We start from the raw sequence: 24,866 nt of genomic DNA, 5'->3' as shown, positions 1-24,866 counted from the left end.
TCATTGCTTCAGGTCAAATTCAGCAGTGGGCTCTTATTCTGAGTGCATACAATTACAAGTTGGAACACTGTCCAGGAGACCAAGTGGCAAATGCGGATGCATTGAGCCACCTGCCACTAGCAGATACACCACCAGTAGTGCCACCACTGGAAGAGTCCGTTCTGGTTTTAAACTTTCTGGAGACCATTGGGGAGGGAATGGCCTAGTGGTATTAACACTGGACTGTTAATTCAGAGACCCAGACAACGTTCTGGGGACCCAGGTTCGAATCCCACCACAGCAGATGGTGGAATTTGAATCCAATAAATATCTGGAATTAAGAGTCTAATGATGACCATGAATCCATCGTCAATTGTTGGAAAAACCCATCTGATTCACTAATGCCCTTTAGGGAAGGAAACTGTCATCCTTACCTGGTCTGGCCTACATGTGACTCCAGACCTACAGCAATGTGGTTGATTCTCAACTGCCCACTGGGTAATTAGGGATGGGCAATAAATGCTGCCTAGCCAGTGATGCTCTCGTCCCATGAACGAATAAAAAAAAATTCCAGACATTGCTGAAAATATCAGACTGCAGACACAAGAAATCCCATCCTGGCAAAACTAAAACAGCTCATGGTGATGGGGGAAACAAAAGGGCCGTGACAACCAGAATTGAAACCTTTCCGGAACCGGCAAAACCAGATCACCATAGACGATGCCATATTATTATTGGGAGCAGGAGCAATTGTCCCAAGTAAAATTCACTGTTAGATACTGGCTGAACTTTAGCAGGGTCATCCAAGGGTTTCCAAAATGAAGATGTTGGCGAGAAGTTATGTCTGGTGGCCAGGATTGGATCCGACATAGCTGTACTCTTGGGGCACTGTCCAGAGTGCTAATGAAGACAGAAGTTACCACCAGCATTTCCCCCACATTCATGGGAATGGCCAGGTAAACCCTGGACTCAGTTACACATCAACTATACCGGTTCTTTCATGACCTGTATGGTTTTAGTCATTTTTGGACGCTCGTTCAAAATAATTGGATTTGCATAGAGCTCATTCATTAAACATGGGGTCGACAATTGAAAACTTATGAGCATCATTTGCAACACAGGGACTCCCGGCAGTGTTGGTCACAGACAATGGGCTATCATTTACCAGCAGAGAATTTGAGTATTTCCAAAAGTCAAGTGGCATTTGGCATGTACAGACAGTTCCATACCATCCATCGTCTAATGGTCTGGTGGATGGATCAGTGCAAACTTTGAAAACAACCTAAATGAAACAGCCTATGGCTTCACTCGACACCAAACTGTCTGGTTCCTGTTTGATTACAGAACCACCCCTCACACAACTACAGGGACAGCTCCTGCAGTGTTGCTAAAGGGAGAAGATTCCCCACCAGACTAAATCTGATCTTCCTAGGGCAGGAGGAGGGTGCAACAGCACCAGGAACAACAGTGCTGGACTCAAGACTCCTTTAAGCTAGAGAGATAGTTTACTTCAGGGGATGAAGTTTGGTGTTGAAACCACAGGATTGGCCCTGCATGGGTACGAGGTATGGTCGTCGTGAGGTCAGGCCCCATGATGTACAAAGTTCGGGTAGGTGAGACAGTCCTAAACAAGCACGTGGACCACTTGAAAGCTGAATCCTTGAAAACAGGGCAGGAGCAAAACATGCCCAACCCTGAGAACATCTAGGAAAGCTGCAGAACCGATGGTTTCTCCTCCTTTGCCTCGAGTCGAAGAAACCTCTGAGGACGAGATGGACACGGCAGATGTCGCAGCCTTGATACCATCACCACCTGAAGAAGAAGAGGAGTTTCATCCAAGATGCTCTGGGCACAAGAGATGGGCTACAGTCAGGCACGTGCCACCAGAATCCAAGGCAGAGTTGAAGGAACCAGACCTTGCATGAAAATACCCCAGAAGAAGCTACAGGAAAAAGAACGGGCCTACATCCCAGGAGTTAAAGGGGGAGGGATGTAGTACTTGGAACAAGTTCAGCCAGGTGAAACTGATAGAATATGAGTTCCCCAATTGGGACTGTTAACCTGGTCCAATCAGGAGCCCTGGCTGACAGATATAAACAGGAATATCAGGGGTTCTGTTCACTCTAGGAGCCAGCTGTGAGCTAGCTGGGTCACTGTCATGCACTATGCACATGTAAAGAAAGGGTGACTTGGTCACAAGATATTGGTGTCAGCCTTTATGGATTTATTTCAATGATCTGTGCTATCTTTCAAATAGGGAACATGGCAGGCTCTATGTTGTCATGTATGCCATCTGTATGCATAGCATAAGAAAGCACTGTATTTTAATACAATATACACAATAGTTTTGTTATTTGTTATTTGTAACCCTGTACACATACAAATCCCAATACAAAACTAATTTACTGGTTACAAGACTAAAATGTGTTATTTTATGAGCACTTTACACAGATTATATTTTTATTATGTTTGAAAAAACACAAGCTGATGGAGGCTCCTTCAGAAACAAATGGAAGAAATAGTAACAGAATTGAAGCACAAGATTTTCTAGTGCGATAAACCTTCCTTGCTCATGTTTCCACCTTTGCTATACCCCAATGTTATGCAGAAAGGCTTTGGTCATTTTAATGACTTACAATAATCACTTTAGAATAAAAGAAAACAAAAGTAATCTGCCATTTACTTACCTTCCCTTGAAACCTTGTTACATTTCTAATAAATGTGGAATATTCTCCAAAAGCAATAGCAGCTTTTACAACAGAAATTTGCACACCAACTCCAAAATCAAAAGAGTCTATACTCTTCATTGTTTTAATTAATTCATGTACATCATTGTGAACATCTACGGTAAATCCAGAATCAGCAATTGCCTTTGAATGAAGCACAAACAAGTGATAAAGGTTTAACGATATTCAGAGATGAAACCTTTTACGTTGTAATTATTTTCAGTGAGATTGGTGAGTGAATTTGCACCCTAACAAGACATTATTTATTTTTCTCCTGCATTTTCCTCCTTCCGCTTCATAAACTACTGTCTCTTGGCACCTCTCAACCACCTGGCCCCAGTTGGCTAGAAAGTATATTGGACCCAAATAGCTGTGTCCGTGCTTTACATCTTTATATGTTTCTATGAAAGATGGAAGAAATTTTAAATAGGAGCCACAGAAAAAAAAAGGTAAAAGAGAAAAACAGCCATGAGAGAAAATATGGGCAGAATGAACTGTAATAGGAAAGATGAACTGGTTTCATGGTAGTGATTATATTTACAAAATAAATGGTTAGTAGCATTACAATAATTCATCCAGAAGTAGCTGGGTGAGTTTCTGACAGTCAGTTATATCACTCGGGATGTAGAATGATAAATTGACCTGGCCCTGAGTGGGGGATGGGTGTGAGGGGTGCTGTTCTCTGTCAGGAAGATCCTGCTGAGAACACTAATAAGCTCATGTATAGGCTTTTAATTGTGCAGATTACTGCATGTCTGTGGAACGAACCACTGCTTGCTTGTGTTTGGAGTCAATAGCTGCCACCAATCTTCCTTTGTATATTGAGTCTTTGAACCTATCTAATTAGCAGTGGCACAGGATAAACCATACTAAATCATGCTGAGATAAGGAACTTGTCTTCCACATCAAGATGTACTCTATTGCATGATAACTGGTTAGGCATAATTATAAAGACTATCTGCAGCCAGAGATGAAACATCGATCTCTAACAGGACCTCTAGCTCATCTGCTATTCTCTATCCATAAGCTGTATGACATCTTTGGATTGGATGGAACTAATGCAGCTTTAGCATTGGCCCTTTCAGAACCATTGCTTTAAGAAATATCTTCCTTCAAGTCTTTTTCCCCCATAGTTGACATTTATGTATTCGGGTACATAGTTACTTTTACATTTATCACTATCTCCCAAATCTCTGGGTTCATAAATTCATATAGTCTGAAGTTTTCTCAATTCTTCCAGAACATTGCTGTTCTTACTTGGGAAGATTGGATGGTATTTTCTTTCAGGACTGTTGACCTTAATTCTGAAATGGACCTTGATTGATCTCCAAACCATTTCTTTAATCTTTTGAATATTTCTTGCAGAGGATGTTGTTCCTCCTAAACCCAGCTACATCTACCCTGCTTGATAGGTAGTCTCTGCCAGTGATGATGACTTGCCTCTGGAAAAAGTCACCCATGATGGGAAGCATTAGTTCACTTCTCCAATGCTATTATTTTAGACTTTCCTGCCAGCCCAGCCTTCAGGCACACTTACGTAGAATTGGCAAGTTTCCACCCAGTGAGTGCTATCAAAAAAGGCCTTTTCTCTCTAAGCAGAAAATGAATTTCTGCAGCAAGTTTTATCATAGACTAAGTAACTTGTTTTAGCAAGATAGCATCAGTCACTTCAGCAATGTTGATTTACATGTCCATTTCCTGCAAAGATTTTGTTTCTTTTTCCGAGGAAGATTTGCCTTCTCAATGGTTCTGCTAATTTCCCAGTAATTATTCTAGGAGTTTCCAATATATATTGTAAGAAGTGAAATTTACCAAATCTGTGTCAGATGGTTTCTGGATATTCGTTTGCCTCCTGCAACTAAGGTGCGTTTCCAATTAATCCATAAATTCTGAAGGGGTTCAGCGCTGGATAACATGAGCAGCTATGACCCTGACATAAACATTGGAATTTCAATCTGCAGATTTGTATATATATACACACGTGTGTATGTATGTATGTATATATAATACATATTATACATATTTATATATATATATGTGTGTGTGTGTGTGAGAATTTTTCATCAATGTTTATGAAAGTAGCTGCAATCCTTTGATATAAAATACCACCAGTTGAGAAGAACTCAATGACAGTAAAATCACTGTTTATTTTCTGAAACAGGAAGTTGAACTGGAAACTGAATCAGTGCAGATATCTATTAATTTTAACAGGAAGTGATTGTTGGTCCACTTGCTGGGATATTTGTGTTATCGATAGCCACAGGTGAGGTGCCGGAAGACCGGAGGTTGTCTAATGTGGTGCCATTATTTAAGGAAGGTGTAAGGAAAAGCCAGGGAACTATAGACCAGTGAGCCTGACATCAGTGGTAGGCAAGTTGTTGGAGGGGGATTCAGAAAACAGGATTTACATGTATTTGGAAAGGCAAGGACTGATTAGGAATAGTTAATGCTTGTGCGTGGTAAATGGTGTCTCACTGACTTGATTGAGTTTTTTGAAGAAGTTTATGATTTGAATGTGAATATAGGAGATAACGGTTAGCAAGTTTGCAAATGACACCAAAATTGGTAGTGTAGTTGACAGCAAGGAAGGTTATCACAGAATACAATGGGACCTTGATCAGATGGGCCAATGGGCCAAGGAGTGGCAGATGGAGTTTAATTTAGATAAATGTGGGGTGTTGCATTTTGATATGGCAAATCAGGACAGGACTTATACACTTAATGATAAAGTCCTGGAGAGTGTTGCCAAACAAAGAGACCTTGGGATGTAGGTTCATAGTTCCTTGAAAATGGAGTCGCAAGTAGGCAGGGTAATGAAGAAGGCAATGGTACGCTTCCCTTTCTTGATCAGTGCATTGAATATAGGATTTGGATGTCATATTGCAGCTGTACAGGACATTGGTTAGGTCAGTTTTGGAGTACCGTGTTCAATTCTGGTCTCCCTGCTAGTGGAAAGATGTTGTGAAACTTGAAAGGCTCAGAAAAGGTTTACAAGGATGTTGCCAGGGTTAGAAGGCTACAGGAAGAGGCTGAATAGGCTGGGGTTATTTACCCCGGAGCTTCGGATGCTGAGGGGTGACCTGATAGAGGTTTATAAAATCATGAGGGGCATGGATAGGGTGAATAGCCAAGGGCTTATTCCCAGGGTAGGGGAGTCCACAACTGGATGGCGTAGGTATAAGGTGAGAAGGGAAAGATTTAAAAGGGACCTGAGGTGCAATTTTTTTCATGCAAAGGGTGGTGTGTGTATGGAATGAGTTGCCAGAGGAAGTGGTGGAGGCTGGTACAGGTACAACATTTAAAAGGTGTCTGATGGGTACATGGATGGGAAGGGTTTAGAGGGACAAAAACAAAGTTGCTGGAAATGTTGCTGGAAGGGTTTAGAGGGATATGGGCCAAATGCTGGCAAATGGGACTAGATTAATTTGGGATATCTGGTCAGCATGGACGAGTTGGACTGAAGGGTCTGTTTCCATGCTGTACATCTCTATGACTGTACTTCACATGAGTATCTGATAATGTTTTTGGGTAACCATTGGCATACATTAAACCTTTTCCGGCAGTAACAGTGCAGCATAATGTGGTCACAACTTTGGAAATGACCAGTTGGGCAATGAGAGCTAAGATACATTGAAACGTTTTTGATTTATTGCAGTCAACTTGGGAAGTTGTGAAGCAAATTCAATGAAACTGAATGAACTGACTGCCAATGAAACATATGAACTGAAAAATGGTTCAATGCTTACCTCAAAACGGTATGTGAGTAAATTGTATGGTTTTCGGAAGTATTTCTCATCATCGTTATAGTAGAGACGTTCACACTCACTGTCATATCGCAGTTCCCTCCAGTCCCCATTATACACATATTCACAATATCCACCAAACCCAGTGTCTAACACAGTTCTTCCAACTTCATTTATTAAGATGTTATAGCTTAAAAAAGAAAGGTTAATTCAGCTTTTAATCTCTAAATAAACATGTATGTTCTAAAATCATGCTTCTCAAGTCAATCCTGAGACCACAGGATATGATTTTGAAGTAGTATCTAAAACCAACATTAAATATCCAGTGAAGTAAACAGACAGCATCTTGAGGTAGGTTATTAGATGAAGATGAGTTTTCAGCACCACTTGCATTTTAAATTGCCAGCTTGTTCAACGGGTGAAGAGAGGGTAGAAAGTCTAGGAGGATTCCTGATCTTTAATGAGGAGATGCCTTTAATGAATGGATGGGAGCTCCTACTTCAGTCTGTGAAACCCCACCCTCCTCGCTGCCTCTTTGTTTTTGAAAGTACCAAGGAGATCGAGAGGGCAGGGGTGACCAGGAGGAGGATCCACCCTTTCAATAGTAGTGGAGTTCCTCAACAGATATCATGGCAACAGTATGTAGAGGTAGAAGACCACGTGAATACTCTTAATGCTACTCACAGTACCTCTGGAAAAAAAGTGAAATATCAAGCTAGAACTGCTTAAGTAAGACGCCCATTTACAGATTTTAGGCAGTCTAAAGAGCCCTATACAACAATAGTATGGCTCAGCACTAGAGACAGTTGAAATAAAACAAATATACCAAATGAATGCACTGACTGAAAATGTAGAGAAAGAATGCTCAATAACAGGCTCAGCGGTTAACACTGCTGCCTTACAGCACCAGGGACCCAGGCTCAATTCCAGCCTTGATAGTCTGTCTGTGTGAAGTTTGTATGCTCTCCCCATGTCTGTGTCGGTTTCCTCCCACAGTCCAAAGATGTGCAGGTTAGATCGACTGGCCATGCTAAAATTGTTTGTACTGTCCAGGGACGTACAGGCCAGGTGGATTAGCCATAGTAAATGTAGGGTTGTGGGGATGGGATAGGGGGCTGGGACTGGGTGGGATGCTCTTCAGACTTTTGGTGTGGATTTAATCGGTTGAATGGTCTCATTCCGCACAGTCAGGATTCAATGATTTTATACAGATAGACTGTACATAGAGTTTTTAACTTGGAATGTAAAAGCAGCACTGGAACAATATCTATTAACGATGGATCAATATTGGATATTGCTAATTGGCAATTTTCATTGAAAATGTAGGATTAAGGCACAGGAAAGGGAAATGGATCAGCTTCTTCCTACGGTTCCCAACATCACAATGATGAACAGTAGGACCATGCGAAGCACCAAGGATCAGAGGGACCTTATTGTGCTGTCCACTTTTCTCTTAAGGTAGCAATACAGATAGATAAAATGTTTCAGAAGGTATATGAGATATTTGCCTTTATTAGCCAAGGAACAGAGTCTAAGAGCAGGGAGATGATGCTGGAACTGTATAAAACATTGGTTAGGCCACAGCTAGCATAACATGTGCAATTCTGGAATCCACAACATAGGAGGGATGTGTTTGCACTGGGGAGGGTGCAGAGGAGATTTGCCAGGACATTGCCTTGGTTGGAGAATTTAGTTTTAAAGAGAGATTGGATAGACTGGGATTGCTTTCCTTGGAGCAGTGGAGACTGGCTGTATGTCATTGATATGTGTGAAATTATGAGGGGCATAAATAGGGTAGGCAGGGCAGAGATTTAAGGTAGGGGCAAGAGGTTTAGAGCAGATATGAGCAAAAATCATTTCACCAGAGGGTGGTAGAATCTGGAATTCACTGCCAATAAAGGTTATAGAGGCAGAAACCCTCATAATATTTAGAAAGTATTTAGGTGTGCGCTCACAATGCCAAGGCATACATGGCTATAGCCAAATGCTGGAACATGAGTATAGAATAGCTAGATGGTTGTTTTTGGCTGGTACAGACTCAATGGCCTGAAAAGCCTTTTTGTATTTTGCAGACCTCTATGACTCTTATAACTATGGGTCAGATGTCAAACTTCATTCAGTTGAATTAATTCCAGGTTATATCAAGAAATAAGGCAGCATTTGACCAAGTATAGCATCAACAAGCACTAATAAAAGTGAAGTTAATGAGATTCTGGGGGAAATTCTTCACTGATTGGAGTCATACTTAGCACAAAGGAAAATGATTGCGATCATTAGAAGCAATTGTCCTAGCCCCAGGATATTACTGCACAAACTACCAAAGATGATGTCCTAAGCCTAACCATCTTCAGGTTCTTCATTACTGATTTTCCTCAATGAAAATGTCAAAGTATATATGTTCTTTCATGATTATGCATTGTCCAAAACTGCAGCAGTCCATTTTATTATATAGTATTTATAATTCTGTGATAACTAATTACATGCTTATTCAGCAGTGAGCTACTGATTGAATATTAATCTACCAGCCAGACAGCATGATGCAATATCCGGGTTATAGACCAATACATGAACTAGCATTGACCATTATGCTGGAATACAAACATGAAAAACTAAAGAAGGAAGCCGAAATGAATCCAGGCTGGAACCAAAACATGTCTTACCCAGTCATAATTGCTTCTATGCCTGGGATTAAAAACAAGTTACTGCAGAAAGTCCTTCTCTCATTTGGATAATCAGACTCACAGGTTTCTTCATCTGTAACATCTGCACAGTCTTTCTCACCATTGCACAGTAAATGTCTTTTAATACATCGACCTAAAAAGAAAATTCAACAGTGATTTTAAACATGAACTTCACATTAATCATTTTATAAATTTTATAAAGATATTTTCAAAACTTAAGCTTCATATCACTAATCATGAGCTTCTGTGTGACATCATTTTCTCAATTACACTTTTAAAGCCGTGTGCTGTTTTTCACTAAGCACGTGCTAATGCTGACATTAAAAAGCAATAAATTTGAAACAAAAAGCATGCTTTGTGGTCTGGTTTTGGTTCCATCTTTTGGGACGAGGTGTCACATCACTGATGCAGCACCTAAAATTCATGGGATCTCCAGCTTAAAGTGAGAGGGGCAATAAAAGGAAGAGTAAGTGGGATGGAAAGTGATCAGGCTCTGAATGGGGCAGAAAGTGAGGCATTGAAGACAGTGGAGAATGGGGTGACAAGCAGGGCAACAAAGATAGCAGATAAAGAGGAATGAAGGGCAGGCAGCATCAACGAACACAACAGTTCCGCTTTTGGTCCCAAATTCAAGTTCTACTGTGATGCAGGTGCACAATGATCACATTAACAGCACCAATGCTCTGCCCAAAAACATTGACAGAAGGTACAGCATAGCTTTTCAAATTACTTCTCTCCTGAATGCAGACAAAAAGACTGAATGTACTATCAAGGAAATGGGCACAGAAAGATGGTTTTGTGTGTCTTCCATCATTCATATATCCTTTTTAACAGGGATATCCAGGAGTTCTTGTCTAAGAATGGGTATCATTAGTCAATTGACTGCAAACAAAACATGGTAAAATTCTAAACCTAATTGAATTTTGATTTTCAATTAATATACAGAGAGGTACTTGCCTGAACTGCATTGAAACTGATCACCACAGTTAATTTTTGGTATGCATTGTTCAGATGTTTCACAAGAAGCGTCTTCCCACAGAGATCCAATGCATTGGCTACCACCATATATGGCTGGCCGATTCAGATTCCTATATCTGGACTTTACAATTAAACCAAATATGTTAATTATTGCTCCTGTTTATATACAGAATGCATAACAATAATAATATGCAGTATATATAATCACATCAATAAATATTAAAATTGAGTATCATTTTGTCTGTCACAAAACACACTGATGCTCTATTCTCCACGTAAATGTTGGATCATCATATTGTAGTAATTGATACAACTATACTAAATTTATTTAGATCAATGATCATGCATATGGATCTGCTCAGCTCATGTCCACCTCACTAATTAATATTTTAGAACAATTGTTAGTAACAGGGCCAAGCTTATAAAAATTGCACATTAACATCCAGTCACTGGTTGATATGCATTCTGTATTTCCAGCTCTCAAGACAAGAGTCTGGTCTGTACTGTGACTTTATTGGAACTGGCTGCCAGATGGCAGCCCCAGTGAGAGCCTCGTGGTAGAGATCACAATGACTACGGCAAACCAGGAGACACATTCCTAAAAATTGCATACCTATCCCAAATATCTCTATGTTCTGTTGCGATAGATTAGTTTATGAAATAATCTCAGGAGCCTCCAGATACAGGTCAACAATTGTTTACTGAGCCAACTTTTGGAGAGTCCATCCTAAAAAAGATTCTGAGGTAGCACTGTAACTCAGTGAGGATTCCTCGGATATTTATACAATGTAAATCATGTAGTCCGTACATTTCTTGACTTGAGAAATGGTTTGTTTTGGACAAACACCTTGCTTTTCACACATTCCAACAAGTAGCAAGACACCTGTTACTCCTGACCTCACTATTGCCTATCTTTCCAGCGCTATTCTATCTCCTGTCTGAATATTATGCTTCATTCCCCTCTATGCTTTGTCTTTCTTGGCATGGTACGGGGTCATCCTCACATTCCATTTCCAAATAAGGCCTCAGGGTTAATGCTGGTTCAGCCACATTGCATGTTCACAGAAATTCTGTCTGTCTGCTGTGTCAGCATCTGAGTGTGTTTATGCAATTTAACTAAGTTAACTTTTAAGCTGACCACTTTCTTGGTTAAGAATAAATGAAAATGAAACTTAAATGATTTATATGGTTATTGTTTATGAAGTTAACTAAATTTCTCTACATCATTCTAATCCCAGCAGGAATTTCATGAGTATTTACAAGTTAACTCATGTCATACCCAAGTGACCCCCTAATAGTTCATACAAAAAGATCATGCATTTTCATGTATATTTGGAGTTATCCAAGTTACCCAATATACACATAACTGCTTCCATGTATTAGTAAAGTTATTAATTTCATCAGTCCGTACATAAGCTTTCCCCATATAGTGTTTAAATCTTGCCCATCTCACAACGGTGCGTGTGTGTTTTGTTAGTAGCTGTCATCTGACAATGTTCGCACACTGGGAGTGTCATTCCCGTGTCAAGTGTTGTTGCTATTGTACCTGTTATTGTTCCATTTGAGTTGTTGTGGTTCTGTAGACTTCTGGGTCTGATGGTCAATCTGTGGACCGTGCAGATGATATGTTCATCTCTTCCTGAGTGGCTGCCTGAGTTGAGGAACAGCTTCTCCAGTTCCACATATGTGATTCTGGGCACAACAGTATCCCTCATTGTTCTCTTCTACTGCAAGTCACTGAGGTGACAATTGTCTTACAGGGGTCCTAAGCTGCCATTCGGGCTCACTCTGTTGACAGTGTCGAAAGATTATCCCTTGGCAATGATTTGGCAATTTTGTCAAAACAATAGTTGGTTTCTTTCATATTGATTTTTATCACTCACACCTGTTACTACTTTTGGCTTTACTAAATCTTTGCGCTTGGAGAAGTAATTTGAGTGCGATATGAGATCAGTCTTTGCATTAGAGCACTTTCATTGCCTTCAGCAGGTGTGTTTCTCCACTGGAGAATTGCTTTGTGTGTGCTGGATTTTCACTCAGCTTTTCCATTTGAGTAGGGATAGTTCGGAGATGGTATTGAATTTCACAATCCTTAAAGAAGAAGTGGAATTCTTCACTTATGAATTGAGGGTCCCTGTTGCTTATCACAATGTCAGGAATCCTGCAAAGGCTGAAGTGTGCTTTCAAACATGTGATAATCTCTCAATAGTCGTTAGTCAATTCAAGTCATTCTTTCATCGCTATTTCTTGCAACACTTAAAAAGTTGCATCACATTGTGCAGTTTGTTTGAATTGTACTTATTACTGGCCACACACTTGAGTGAAAACTTGTCTTCTTGCAATGAGAAAACTGCTTTCCTCTTCTTTGTTTTATGATGTCCTCCATAGTATTTGCATTCTGCCCTTTATCTGTAATTGTTCTGCCTGATAGGTCTGGATTATCTATCAGCATAATGCCAGACAGTCAGTTTGGCCAAGAATATGCTGCTGTGTTGTGAATGGCAAGATGGGAATCTCTATTGAGTGGAGAGATGCCAATTTGAATTTATTTGCATTAATAGCATGTCATTTATTACCTAATCTCACCTCATTTTTCTGAAGTTTCCTATACTCCTACCTGTCACAAAGAAACTAAATGGCAACAATTCAACATGAGAGTCAGAGCTGGTACCAGCGATTTCAGGCCTCCAATCACTTCTCTTGGCCTCCACCTTGGACAGCATCTCAAGGCCCACTCCATGGGCAGTGATCAGCAGAACCCCTGTCCATGGATATTGGCATCAGACACATAGAGCCTCACTACAACTTCATGGCACATCCCCGGTACACTCATAATATGGTTCTGTAGTTCGATGCTGCACTTTGGTAGACTGGTACCTTTCATTATAATACTGCTGCCAGCAGGAACAGGTACCTACACATCTTAGGGTTCTTCACGCTCTCTTATTACTCTCCTTGCCTTTTTGCACTTTGCTGCCTCAGCCAGAGCTTGAAGGACCATAGTACTTCTGTCTTGCTTTGCTGTTCAGCACAGACACAAAGCCAGGTAGCTTGTCATGGTTGTTAGCAGTGATCAGTTTAGGGAGTGGACGAGTTGCTGTATGGCACAATTCTATGTCAATCTCAGACGTGTAGCATGTGCCAGCAGCATCTGCTCCATGTAGCTATGTCTCAAACTTTACAAAAAGTAGCCCTCAGTCAGTCCAGGGAAGATAGTCTTCAGTCAGGGGGTCCTGGCACAGTAAGTCAAAGGCATTACCTTCTCTCAGTCTGCCTATCCAATAGCTGCTTGGAGTAGATAGACTCCATGTTCATACCTCAACAGGCCAGGGAGTGTTGTTAGGTAGGGTTCCAGGATAGGATGACAAAAAGGACTGGTAATCAAAGCAGCTTGGTTTTTAAATAGCCATATGTTTACAACCGTGCACTTGTATTTGCAATGAAGTGTCAGTCATGCCACCTATGTGCTCTGAGAAGCATATCTTTTTGGTTCTCCTCCCACCGTCGTCATAATGGAGGGCAGCTTCTGACTGACTACGCTTGACCTGGTGCACAGCTTGGCTTCACAAATGGAGATGATGTTAGTAATCCTGGGAGGTTTCAGCAGTGGTGAGTACTTCTGCCTCTGGTGAGAGGAAAGATAGGACAAACAGGGCACCATAGAAACTTGATGTGTGGCGATAAGGCGAGTCTGAGAGAGTAGCCTGAGAACTCTCACTAGTGGTCATAGAGAAAAGCCCTCTGTAATACTCACCAAAATTGATATTTAGACAATTTCTGGTAAAATTAAGCCTAATGCTTCGAACTATTCAGACAACAGTCTAACTTTTATTTTGACCTGAAATGGGCACAAGTTTGCAGCCTTGGTCAGGGCCTCATTAAGGCACTTACATGGTTAGAGTAAGTCAGGAGGCATATTGGTACATTCTGGTTGGCTTTTTGTTCCCAGATATTTGAAATAATCACACTTTAGGCTTGGAGGCTCAGACCTCTTTGTTTAAAATCTAACTTGCCTTGCCATTGGCTTGGCGACTACTTAGGTCGTTGTCATGTTGTACAAAAGCCTGATGCTCCAATAAATTAATGAAATGTGATCCACTGGAACATTTAGGTATATAATTGATTCCTGGCTGATTAATTCCTAGCTCTTTATAGACAATACAAAAATACATAACACTGATCAATATTGGCTTTGAAACTGGAACCCCTGGACGTCAAAATTCTTGATCTGATAACTACATTTTCAGGAGTCATAGGAATAAATAAAACCATAGCAGTAGGAATAGGCCATACATCCCTTTGGACCATTCCATAAGGCCAAGGCTGATATGGTTGTCGTCTCAGCTCCACATTCCTGTCTGCACCCCGCAAACCTTAACTCCCTTATCTGCCAAAAATCCCCATAAATCAGCTTTCAATACATTTAAAAACATTGCCTCTACTCCCCTCTGGAACAATAATTTCACACTTCGATGACCTTTTGACAGAAAATATGTTCTTCGCATTTGTTTTGAAAGGGAGACCTTTTCTTTTTAAACCATGGCTACGTTCCCTCGTTTTATACTCCCCTACAAGAGGAAACAGCAGACCGCTCAGATTTTATCCTTCAATACGATTATTTCTTGTTCCTCTAAACTCCAATTCATACAGGCTTAACTTGTTCAACCTTTCGTCATAAGATAAGCTCTTCATGCTAGGAATGAGTCAAGTGAACCTTCTCTGAACTGCTCCTATATCAATGATATTATTGCAAATAAGGAGGTTAAAACTATACACGGTATTCCATATGTCATCTCACCTTGTATGGCTGCAGTAAACTTCCCTTCCCTTATGTTCCATTCTTTTCGCAATAAATAATCACATTCCATTGCCTTCCTAATCATTCACTGTACCTAAATACTAATTCTCTAAAATTTATATACCAGGACCCCCCATTCGCAGACTTCCACTGAGTCATGCAATCTCTCTCTACAATACTGTTTTTCTGTTTTTACTATGCAAAAGCTTGTCTAAATCCACATCATGCTCCATCTGCCATTTTCTTACCCATATATTTAATGCAAGCTGTGTCCTTTTACAGTATATAGATGTCCTCTTGCAACTTACTTTCCTAATTACCTTGGTGGCATCAGGAAATTTAGCTATTACACACTGTCTCTGGGCCTCTATTTAAATAATACTATCTAGATGGCAGGAGTCTTGTTTGTGAGTCAATGTTTTCAATCTCCATGATAGACTTAAACATGGAACCTGATTTGACACTTCAGTGCATCACTGACGCATTGCAACTTTGAAAGAACCACAAAATTATCAGTATGAATGTCTGCTAAAGTAGACATAAAAGACCCCATGGTACTATTAAAAGTAGATTAAGTGTAAATTCCCTTATTTCACGGTCATTGTGACTGCAACAGCTCATTTCATTGGTCTCCTGCTCCCATTGGTTGGTTCTAATGTAAATCAGGGCTCCCACTTGAAATTTCATATGATTCATAATTACACACCTAGCACGGTTGCAAGCTTAAACCCAAATCCAGCACATACTTTCCAGTCATGAAAAAATTATCCATGCATGCTGCACTATATTCATGGACACTCTTGCATCTCTCTTGCAGGAGTAGATGACACTCAAACTGAGACAACAGGAACTAACCAGAAGAAGGGAGGAGTAGCTGTATGCTCTAATCTCCACTGGGGAGAAGGTGTTGCCCATTTTCAGGAGTGCCATTGCTGAGGCTACAATGATTTAGAGGGCTGAACCACTGATGACAACACTGACTCAAACTAATCTTCAATTTAACATCCCACTTGTCCCTAATTCACTCATTTCCTTTGATTTATAACTTAATTCCGATCCACCCTCCTTCCACCACCCTCAATAACCTCTCACAATTTTATTTCCTTCAAGAAATCCAAGAAGTTCAACCTAAGAAGGCAATGGAGGTACAGTAAAAGTAGTAGTTGCAATAAAAATTAATAGGAGGATATTTCCTCTTGTAAGAGGGACTAGGATTAGAAAACATATGTTAAGAATAAGAGGCCTTCCAATTTAGATAAAGATGAGGTGGTTTTGTTTCTCTCTCCCAAAACACAGTGGATGCTGGATTATTGAACCTATTCTAGGCTGAATTATTTAGAATTTTATTAGACATAGGAGCCAAAGATTTTGGGAGCATACAGGAAAATGCAGTTGAGTTCACAATCAGATTAGCTGTGATTTTAGTGAATGACACAGCACAGTTGAAGGGCAGAATGGCCTACTCTTGCTCCTAAATATTATATTCCTATGTTCCTGTAAAAACACATTGTCATCTGATTTCACATACTTCAATAAAATCATGGCTGACCTGGTTGTGGTCTCAACTAGCTTTGTAAAATGTAAGAGACAGTTATGCCTTGCAGGTGCAGATGTCATTAGGAAAGGGATAGATAGAGAAGTGAGTCATTTAACACAGAAGTATTGAACAGTGCCAGCTAAACTTAGAAGTTGGCCATACAAAGGAAAGTGAAAAACAAGAAGGACCTGGTCACACTGACTTGAATGTGATTAAAAAATAACAATAGGACAGATTGAAGTTTTCCCCAAAGTAGGATAAGATGTTCTTTGCACTGGGATCAATAACCATTAAGGATGCTTTACCTCTTTAATGCAGATACATTTCTTTATGAGGTCACAGCTGGATCTGGCAATATCCTAACAGTCAAAATAAGTGATGTTTAGGGAGTCACAAGTACAAACCCTTATCAAAAGAGACATTGCGGGCTTGTAATCCCTACAATCGGGCAACATGAAGCAGGTCAATCACTGATTTGACTCATGAAATTTGGAGATGTTGACTTATAGATAGGAGTTATTGCCAGGTCATACGCAATTTGGTGAAGACCTTTGCTCAGTGTTGTGAGGTCTGGCACAGATCTTTCTGTTAATGAACAGGCACCCTCACATCTTTGGGTACACGAGGTAGGACATTCCATGAGATAGTGGAATCCAGAAAGCAAGATTTGCTTCCTTTCTTTCTTTCTCTGCTTCAGCCCTGCTTTATCATTAAGGCTTTTGAAATAAAGGCACGATGTGCTTGATGAATAAATTGTTGTTATTTTGAATGAGTGACACCAAGCTCTTCCCTGTCATTTTTATCAATGCTGCTGCATTTCAAAGAAAACTTTAGAAAGTTTTGAAGCATTTTCATTTCCTGGAACATCGGCTAGTTTAATGTTTTGAAACCTGGACCTGGTGAGGGAGATACTTTTCACTGATCTGGATGCAGTGTCTGGTCTATTGCTGTTGAGTTTCCACAGTTTTATCTACATGATTGTTAAGCTGTCAGCACTTGTGCTGACTTGCAGAGGTCAGCTGACTGCTGTATTTTGTAGAAAGTTGAGCTAGCACAGCTAATGGAGCTCCTTGTCAATTGTTGCTTTTTGGGAGATGTGACTGCCAAGGTAGAGAAATTGCTCAACATTTTCCCAATTTTCACCTTTGACGCAAGTGGCAATTGGAATATTTTGCTGACCAGGTCTACATCTGAATGTGACTTTGGTTTTGACAATATTCGGTAACAGGTTGAGTCTCCTGCATGCACAATTGAAGAGATCAAGAGTGGCTTACAAATTTAATATTCACATCAGAGAGCATCACACTACCTTGATTAACTCTGGCCCAGATTTTGAAGTGCACTGTCTCCGATCTCTCACTCAAGATTGTCGTACTCATATCATCAACAAGCAGTTTGAGAATAGTAATGAAGTTTCTCATTATCTTGTACTCTGAAATACAATCCACAGAGTCTCACAATTTACGGAGTTAAATTCTTTGGTCAGGTCAATGAATACAATAAAGAATTTCAGGTGTTGCTGTCAACATTTTCTTGTATTTGTATAGCGATGAAGACCATGTCAGAGGTTCCTTCGGAAATTTTAAAACTGTGCTATGTCTCTGGCAGGATTTCCTCAGTCACATGTTGTAAACAATTCAGGAACATGCTTTTCAGGACTTACTTAAAAGGAAATACCTGGGTAATTTTTTGAGATAGTTACAGTTGTCACATTCTTGAATTGGATGGTTGATGAGAGGATGTTGTTTTTCCTTCCAAATCCAAATGCTGAGTGTATAGATTATCGATGTGAACAAAATCAAACCAGCATTTAAATCCTCGGCTGAAATACCAGCTGGGTTGTTGGTTTTGTCATTTCTTTCATTTGCTTAATTGCTTGTTGCAGCTCTACCACTGATGGCGATATACCCATCAATTGTACCACAGGGTTCTGGGGGAAACTGGAAGAATATCAGCTGCCCCTTCAGCTTCTTGGTTGATGAGAACTGTGTATAAAATCTCAAAGGGTCTGGTAGGATTAACACTGAAGAGTACCGTAAACACCATCCATAATGATGGTATCATGTAGATAAACAGAAAATTAAGGAATATTTTAAGGCTAGGTATGATCAGGTGTTTGAAATCTCCTTCATCAACATGCATAGAACTTGGAATCAGTGGCTTTCTAGAGAAGCAAAATGACTAAGATTGAATGGAGGGCTTCAAAGCAAAATCCTACCTCTCCTCCTGTGGACTATGAGAGTCCTTTAGCATATTCATATATTACTTATGAGATTAGAATATGTGTCTGTCAGAACTTTGCTGCCCTGTAACCTAAGATTATCCATATTAAAGTTTCATTTTATCTTTGTATAACCTAAGAGAGTTAGGTCTTGCAGGAGCAGGTGACATTTGGGGGAATAGTAAATAGAGAAGCGAGATATTTTAAACAGAAGTACCAACCGTCAGACTAAACTTAGAAGTTGGTTACAAGAATCAAGGTTAACTGACTGCTTACATTACATAGAATCTGATGAGGACCAATGGGAAAGAATTCAGAGATAGTAAGAACTGCAGATGCTGGAGTCAGAGATAACACAGTGTGGAGCTGGAGGAATACAGCAGGCCAGAGGAGCAGGAAAGCTCAGAGGAGCAGGAAAGTTGATGTTTCGGGCCAGGACCCTTCTTTAGAAAATTTGAAGAAGGGTCCCGAACCAAAACGTCAACTTTCCTGCTCCTCTGATGCTGCCTGACCTAATCGGAAAGAATTGATGTTTTGCTCTCAGTTTCTCTCATTGGGATCAGTAACAGTCAAAGATACCTTCCCTCATTTTATCAGTATATGAGTATTTCCTTTGTATAATCACACCTGCAACTGATAACATCTCCAACACTCAAAAGAAGTACTGGAAGAGGGTACAAGTGGTAGTGACACAGCCTGAGCAAACAGGGACCTTGTGTATATGCCAACCCTTTAATTGGATAATCTCTGATTGTTGTGGAAGTAGTGGTATTTTCTCAATTGGGTGTTTCTCAAAGCCTCCAATAGTTCTAGCATGAAAATCCCCATAGTCTCACCAGGCCATAGAGCTGCTCTCTCACCAGACAGAGAATAGGGCTAGAAAAGTTTAATTATTTTGAATGATAGAGAGAGATAAAAGATGGCAGTCCAAACAGATAGTATTTGTCTAAGACATCAGGAGGCACTCACAGAAGAAACCAAAGGTTTGGGCCAGCATATCTACCTTTTGGAACAGCGACATCTGCCCAAGGCATAACAAGGTAATATAACTCACAATTATACCATGCAAACTACTGCTCAGATGATGTACCAAATATTGCTTGTTCTAAATTTAAGTTTAATCACTGTCATTTTAAAGGTAAACTTTAAATCATTGCATATCAAAAAGAGAAAAGGTGCCTTAAAGGAGAGCATAAAAGCAGGATCCATTGCACATGATGAGACATAGACACAAGGGACCTATGGTTCAGGGCAAGGGATAAGGATAACACAGATACATACAGAGAACACAAATGAAGACTTCTATGTGTTACAAAGAAGGCTGGTATGTTGGCGGCATGGTGGCTCAGTGGTTAGCACTGCTGCCTCGCAGCACCAGGAATCCAGGTTCAATTCCACTCTCAGGTGACTGTCTGTGTGGAATTTGTACATTCTCCCTGTGCCTGTGTGGGTTTCCTCTGGGTGCTCCGGATCCCCCAATAATCCAATGATGTGCAGATTTGATGGACTGGCCATGCAAAATTGTCCATAGTGTACTGGCAAGTACAGGCTAGGTGGGTTAGCCATGGGAAATGTGGGTTTACAGCGATAAGGTAGGCAGGTGAGTCTGGTAGGATGCTCTTCAGAAGATCAGTGTGGACTCAGTGAGCTGAATGGCCTGTTTCCAAATTGTAGGGGTTCTATAATTTCTAATAAAATACTTGGTGGAGAAACTGCCAGAGAATCTGCATTCAACATTTAGAAGTATGTAAGAAGACCAGCAGCAATATAGCACAGGACTTTGCAGGGAGCTTGGAATCATCCAGGTTTCATAGTCAATCTAACAGAATATTGTACCCAACCGTTATGCAATGTTTGATAAACACCTACAAACACATGGCTATGGATACCACTGCTCAAAAGGGCATATAAGGACGGTCTAGCTTGCAGTCTCATTTTCTTTACCTCCTCATGCTCCTACTCCTCAGCTTCTGAATGGATGTGGCACCAAGGACTCTAGGTTCTGCAGCCTGCCGCATACAATTAAAAGTAATATCAACCACTCAGCTGAGCACTGTAGTGTGCTCCTCCAGAACAGTCCAGGTAGCATAATCACTATTTCTACATGTTAATGGTCTACCCTACCACATTTCTTGTGGTAGCATGGTTCTCAATGTATGCATACTAGGTAAGTAAAGTAAAATCACTGTAGTCATAGAAGATCATAGGGCTGCTTTCTCATTAGACAGCGATGACTGGTGGTGAGTTTAACCTGAGGGTTACCACACCTCAAGTGAAAGGTGAAGTGGGACCTCCAGAGTGTCCTCAGCTGGTATAGAAATTGAACCTGTTCTGAGGTTGACATTGTAGCAGCATACCTTTCGCGAAAATCAGGTATCTCATTGATCATTGCTAAGGTTCAAGTAGGAGAATTGATCTCTGAATATTCTGCATGGATATTCTCTCCTGCTGAAACCTCTTCTCCCCTCTATCCTCCTCTCTCTTCAAGCAGCTTGACCTGCTTTGTGTAGTCCCTGCTTATTCTCCCAGTTGTTGGATTCCGAAAGAAATACTTGCTCATGTCTGGGAGTAACTGAATAGTGTGGAAGCATTGAAATCACATTTAAAAAAAAGACATCAGCCCCTGCCACATCACTCCCTGTACTCTTCAACAAATTTAAACTATGGAAACACGCACCAAAAATGATCAGAATAAACTGGCAACTGAGCTATAAGTAGCTGATAATCCCTTTATATATTTGAGGATGCATTTATGCTGTTTAACATATATTTAGCTGTAGATTAAGAGTAGGAGTTGTATAGAAGATGGAACTCCAGAGTCAGTGCTAGTATCAATCACTGTGCATTTCCTGATTTGCCTACTCTGCAAAACTTTTGTAGATGTCAAGTGGGTGGGTTCCAACTCCTTTACCAAGATAGAATTAGGACATTTTGCATCAGGGTGGTCCACATACACCACAGGTACCATTTTGGAATGGTAAGCACAACAAACAGGCAGCTGGAATGTAATTGCATCCCAACTGTATTTTACATAATACTATTTCCTCCACAACTGCAAAGGTAAATAACATTCCATATCCATTTCTTTCTGACAGCTAAATTGATAGTTCTGTTTTATTTATGGTATATTGCACTTACTGCAACAATTTATCTTCAATTTTATTTAAGAAATGGGTAATCTAATTCAAATGTGAATGATTCTTTTTAACCAATCAAGGGCATTTCCCTCTGTCTGTTCATGTTGAGGAAACCCTCCAGATAGCTGAGTTTTCTTATAATTAATCTCTGATTAAATATATTTGCATCTGTTTCATTTACAGCTCCTGGATAGCATTGACCATATCTCTCATGAATCTTGTTCCCTTATCAGAATGTCAATCAGTAATTGGAAGATTTCTATTGATAGTCCTTAAGTTCAAGGGTGGACTTTGCCATTCTTAGAGATAGTAGGGAAAGGGATATGAGGGAAAATATTTGAGTAATATGGCAAAAGGTGGATATTCACACCCTTCCTGCCACCTCAGCAATTATGTTTCACTCTGCTACCAGTTGAATCCCTTAAGCGGTGAATTAATGAGCACTTAAAAGCTCTGACCTGCCACTAGTCTGATTAACATTGTTCCTGGAAGGCAAGAAAACTGGCCAACTTCCCAATTGGTAAATTACTGTGGCATACCCGTTGGGTTGGGTGGGTTGTTTCAATTTAGCCCAGTCTGGAGGAATCGGGCACAGATGTGCAGGGGGTCAATGCTTGGCCACTTAAAGCCAATACTGCCCTTGCCTCTGACATGTGACCCACAACTCACCCCACAATCTGTCTCCACCTACACCCCCTCCACACACACACACACACACACACACACACACACACACACACACACACACACACACACACCTTCCCTTTTTGCTGGTGCTAGTATGCAGCCAGCAACAGGCTAGGCCTTTGACACATTACTGCTGCTCACAGTGGGCTGTTGTCTTTGATTGGACAGTAGCGTCAAGCCAAGCAGCATATTTCAGTCCTGGAAGCGGATTTGCTGAGAAGTCCTTTGGATCACGACCTAAGTGCCTGCTTGGCACTTGAAATGATGCCAATATGGTTGACTTTCTCACTGGTGGAGGTGGAGTATGTTTCACTCTTAAAGACGTTCTCTCCAATACTTCACAAATGGAAAATCCCAGTCCAAACATCTGACAGGTATATGTAGCTATTGTGTGAAGTAGTACAACCTTTCAAAATATTCTTCCATCAGGAACAAAAACAGTTCTGACTTCCTAGTTGGTGAGTACTGGTGGCCTGCAAGATCTTCTTAGATACAGACAACTAAGAGACTACTTCAGGATCCCTGTTCAATTATAGATAGTTGGTGGGTTCCTGAGGCTGCAGACTCGATCGAAAGACTTGCAGTTTGGAATGTAAACAGCAGAGTGGGAGAGGGGGGCACTGCTCAGGCAGCAAGAAGACTGCAGGAGTTCCAATAAACACGGGGAGACTCAGACATATACTTAAAATATAAACCTGCTGATGGCTGAAGCTAAAAACCCCCAGAGCAGAGGGAATAGCTCTCTGGAGAAAATGTGGGTAAGACCTGTTAGCCCGTGGCACTGTTACTGGGGTTTGGAAATTCTACAGCTTTAATGATGCACTCATCTGCTACCAGAATGCCTCTTCCACAACCTGCTGGGCTCAGCACTCAGTACTCCACTTTGACATAGGAAATTCTGACAGAGATTTCCCTGTCACCCTCAATAGTGCTTTAATTGAGAATTACTGATGAAGTGCTGCTACATGGCACATAGGTCACTGCCATCGGTGACTTGCCTCTGGCAAATTCATTCTCTCTTCCGCCATCAAGGACCAATAAGATTCCACACATCGTGTGCATACATCATGCAGAAATTGTTTTGTTGCTATTTTTCAAAATTCTGACTGGCTTCTTTTGTAAATATATCAGTTAGTATGGGAACAGGGTACTGTTGTATGAGACAGGCAACAATTTCAATTATACATACTTAAGCCACTCTTCCTGCAAAAATATGACAGACCCATTTTCGGCAAATCACCAGGTAGCAGAAGTAAATAAGGGCTATCTCTAAATGTTTGTTTTATCTAAGTAAAAACATTCATTTAAATATTTTCCTTGCAAAAAATAACATTTGTAATAGATTAACTGAATAAACTTGTGTTTGAGCACTATTTTGAAATCATATTTGCTGAAAGTTAACTGAGTTTATGAACCCAGTCCAGAAATTGACCAGGAAATTCCTAAGCCCTCTATTATAGGCAATGCATTGATCTCACTTTAACTTATTCTTTCGCAGGTGAGCCAAAACTGGAAGTTGTACCTCCTTCAACTTCATCTTTTCTTACAATCTAAAACATGTACAACCTATTTAGTTTCAGTTAACTGCTACAATTTATTTAATTTGTTTTCTCTCCTATTCTTTGCAACATTGGTTCTATCCTGCACTATGGGGTTTGCCCTTCCCTCTACATTTTGTAATGTAAAACATTTCAGTATTGCTATAGCTACAGCCATGGATAGTAACCATTCATGATATGAACTATGATTGTAGGAATCTGATGATATTTATAAACACGATATTTTATTGCTGTGTTTACCTTTCCTGTTAGTTTGGAAAAGAGATAAGACAACACAATCCAAGATGAAAAGAATTGTTAACAATGGACCAGAAGTGAAGCCATTCTGGTCATGCCTGGATGCAATTTTAATTTGCTTTCCATTCTTAATGTTTATAAACATTACACAATAACATTCCAAAATAACTAAGAACTTATTTTCATAATCAACTAAAGCATTTCAATATACATCATGATAACATCCATTGGAATTATTTTGAACACATTGTTTGGACTCAGCATCAAAGCACAGGAATGAAGGGTTGTATCTGCTGAAACAAGTGGTTTATCTTTTACTCACTTTAGGGATATAAGCATCACCAATGGAGCCTGCACTTATTGGCCATCCCTAATTGCCCTTGAGAAGGAGCTGCTTTGTTGAGCCGCTCCAGCCCATGTAAGGGAGGGAGTTCCAGGCTTTTCAAAGTGAAGGTATAATAATATGGGATAGTAGGAACTGCAGATGCTGGAGAATCCGAGACAACAAGGTGCAGGGCTGGATGAACACAGCAGGCCAAGCAGCATCATAGGAGCAGAGAGGCCTCTCTGCTCCTATGATGCT

The 24,866-nt window shown here is 40.4% G+C and overlaps 1 protein-coding gene across 1 annotated transcript in view; it reads right to left on the bottom strand.

Annotated features, from left to right (window-relative positions):
• LOC125484228 (complement component C8 alpha chain-like) overlaps positions 1-24,866 on the bottom strand; it is a 46,455-nt gene that overhangs the window by 15,511 nt on the left and 6,078 nt on the right. The window contains exons 3-6 of the mRNA XM_048602084.1: positions 10,087-10,228; positions 9,109-9,262; positions 6,452-6,638; positions 2,667-2,849 (exon numbers count right to left, since the gene is read on the bottom strand). Coding sequence (XP_048458041.1) covers positions 2,667-2,849; positions 6,452-6,638; positions 9,109-9,262; positions 10,087-10,228 — 666 coding nt within the window. The remainder of the gene's footprint in view (positions 1-2,666; positions 2,850-6,451; positions 6,639-9,108; positions 9,263-10,086; positions 10,229-24,866) is intronic.

The sequence above is a fragment of the Rhincodon typus genome, chromosome 10 (genome assembly GCF_021869965.1).
Source record: "Rhincodon typus isolate 14 chromosome 10, sRhiTyp1.1, whole genome shotgun sequence".
NCBI lineage: Eukaryota > Metazoa > Chordata > Chondrichthyes > Orectolobiformes > Rhincodontidae > Rhincodon > Rhincodon typus.
This window is presented reverse-complemented; position numbering and strand designations above follow the sequence as displayed.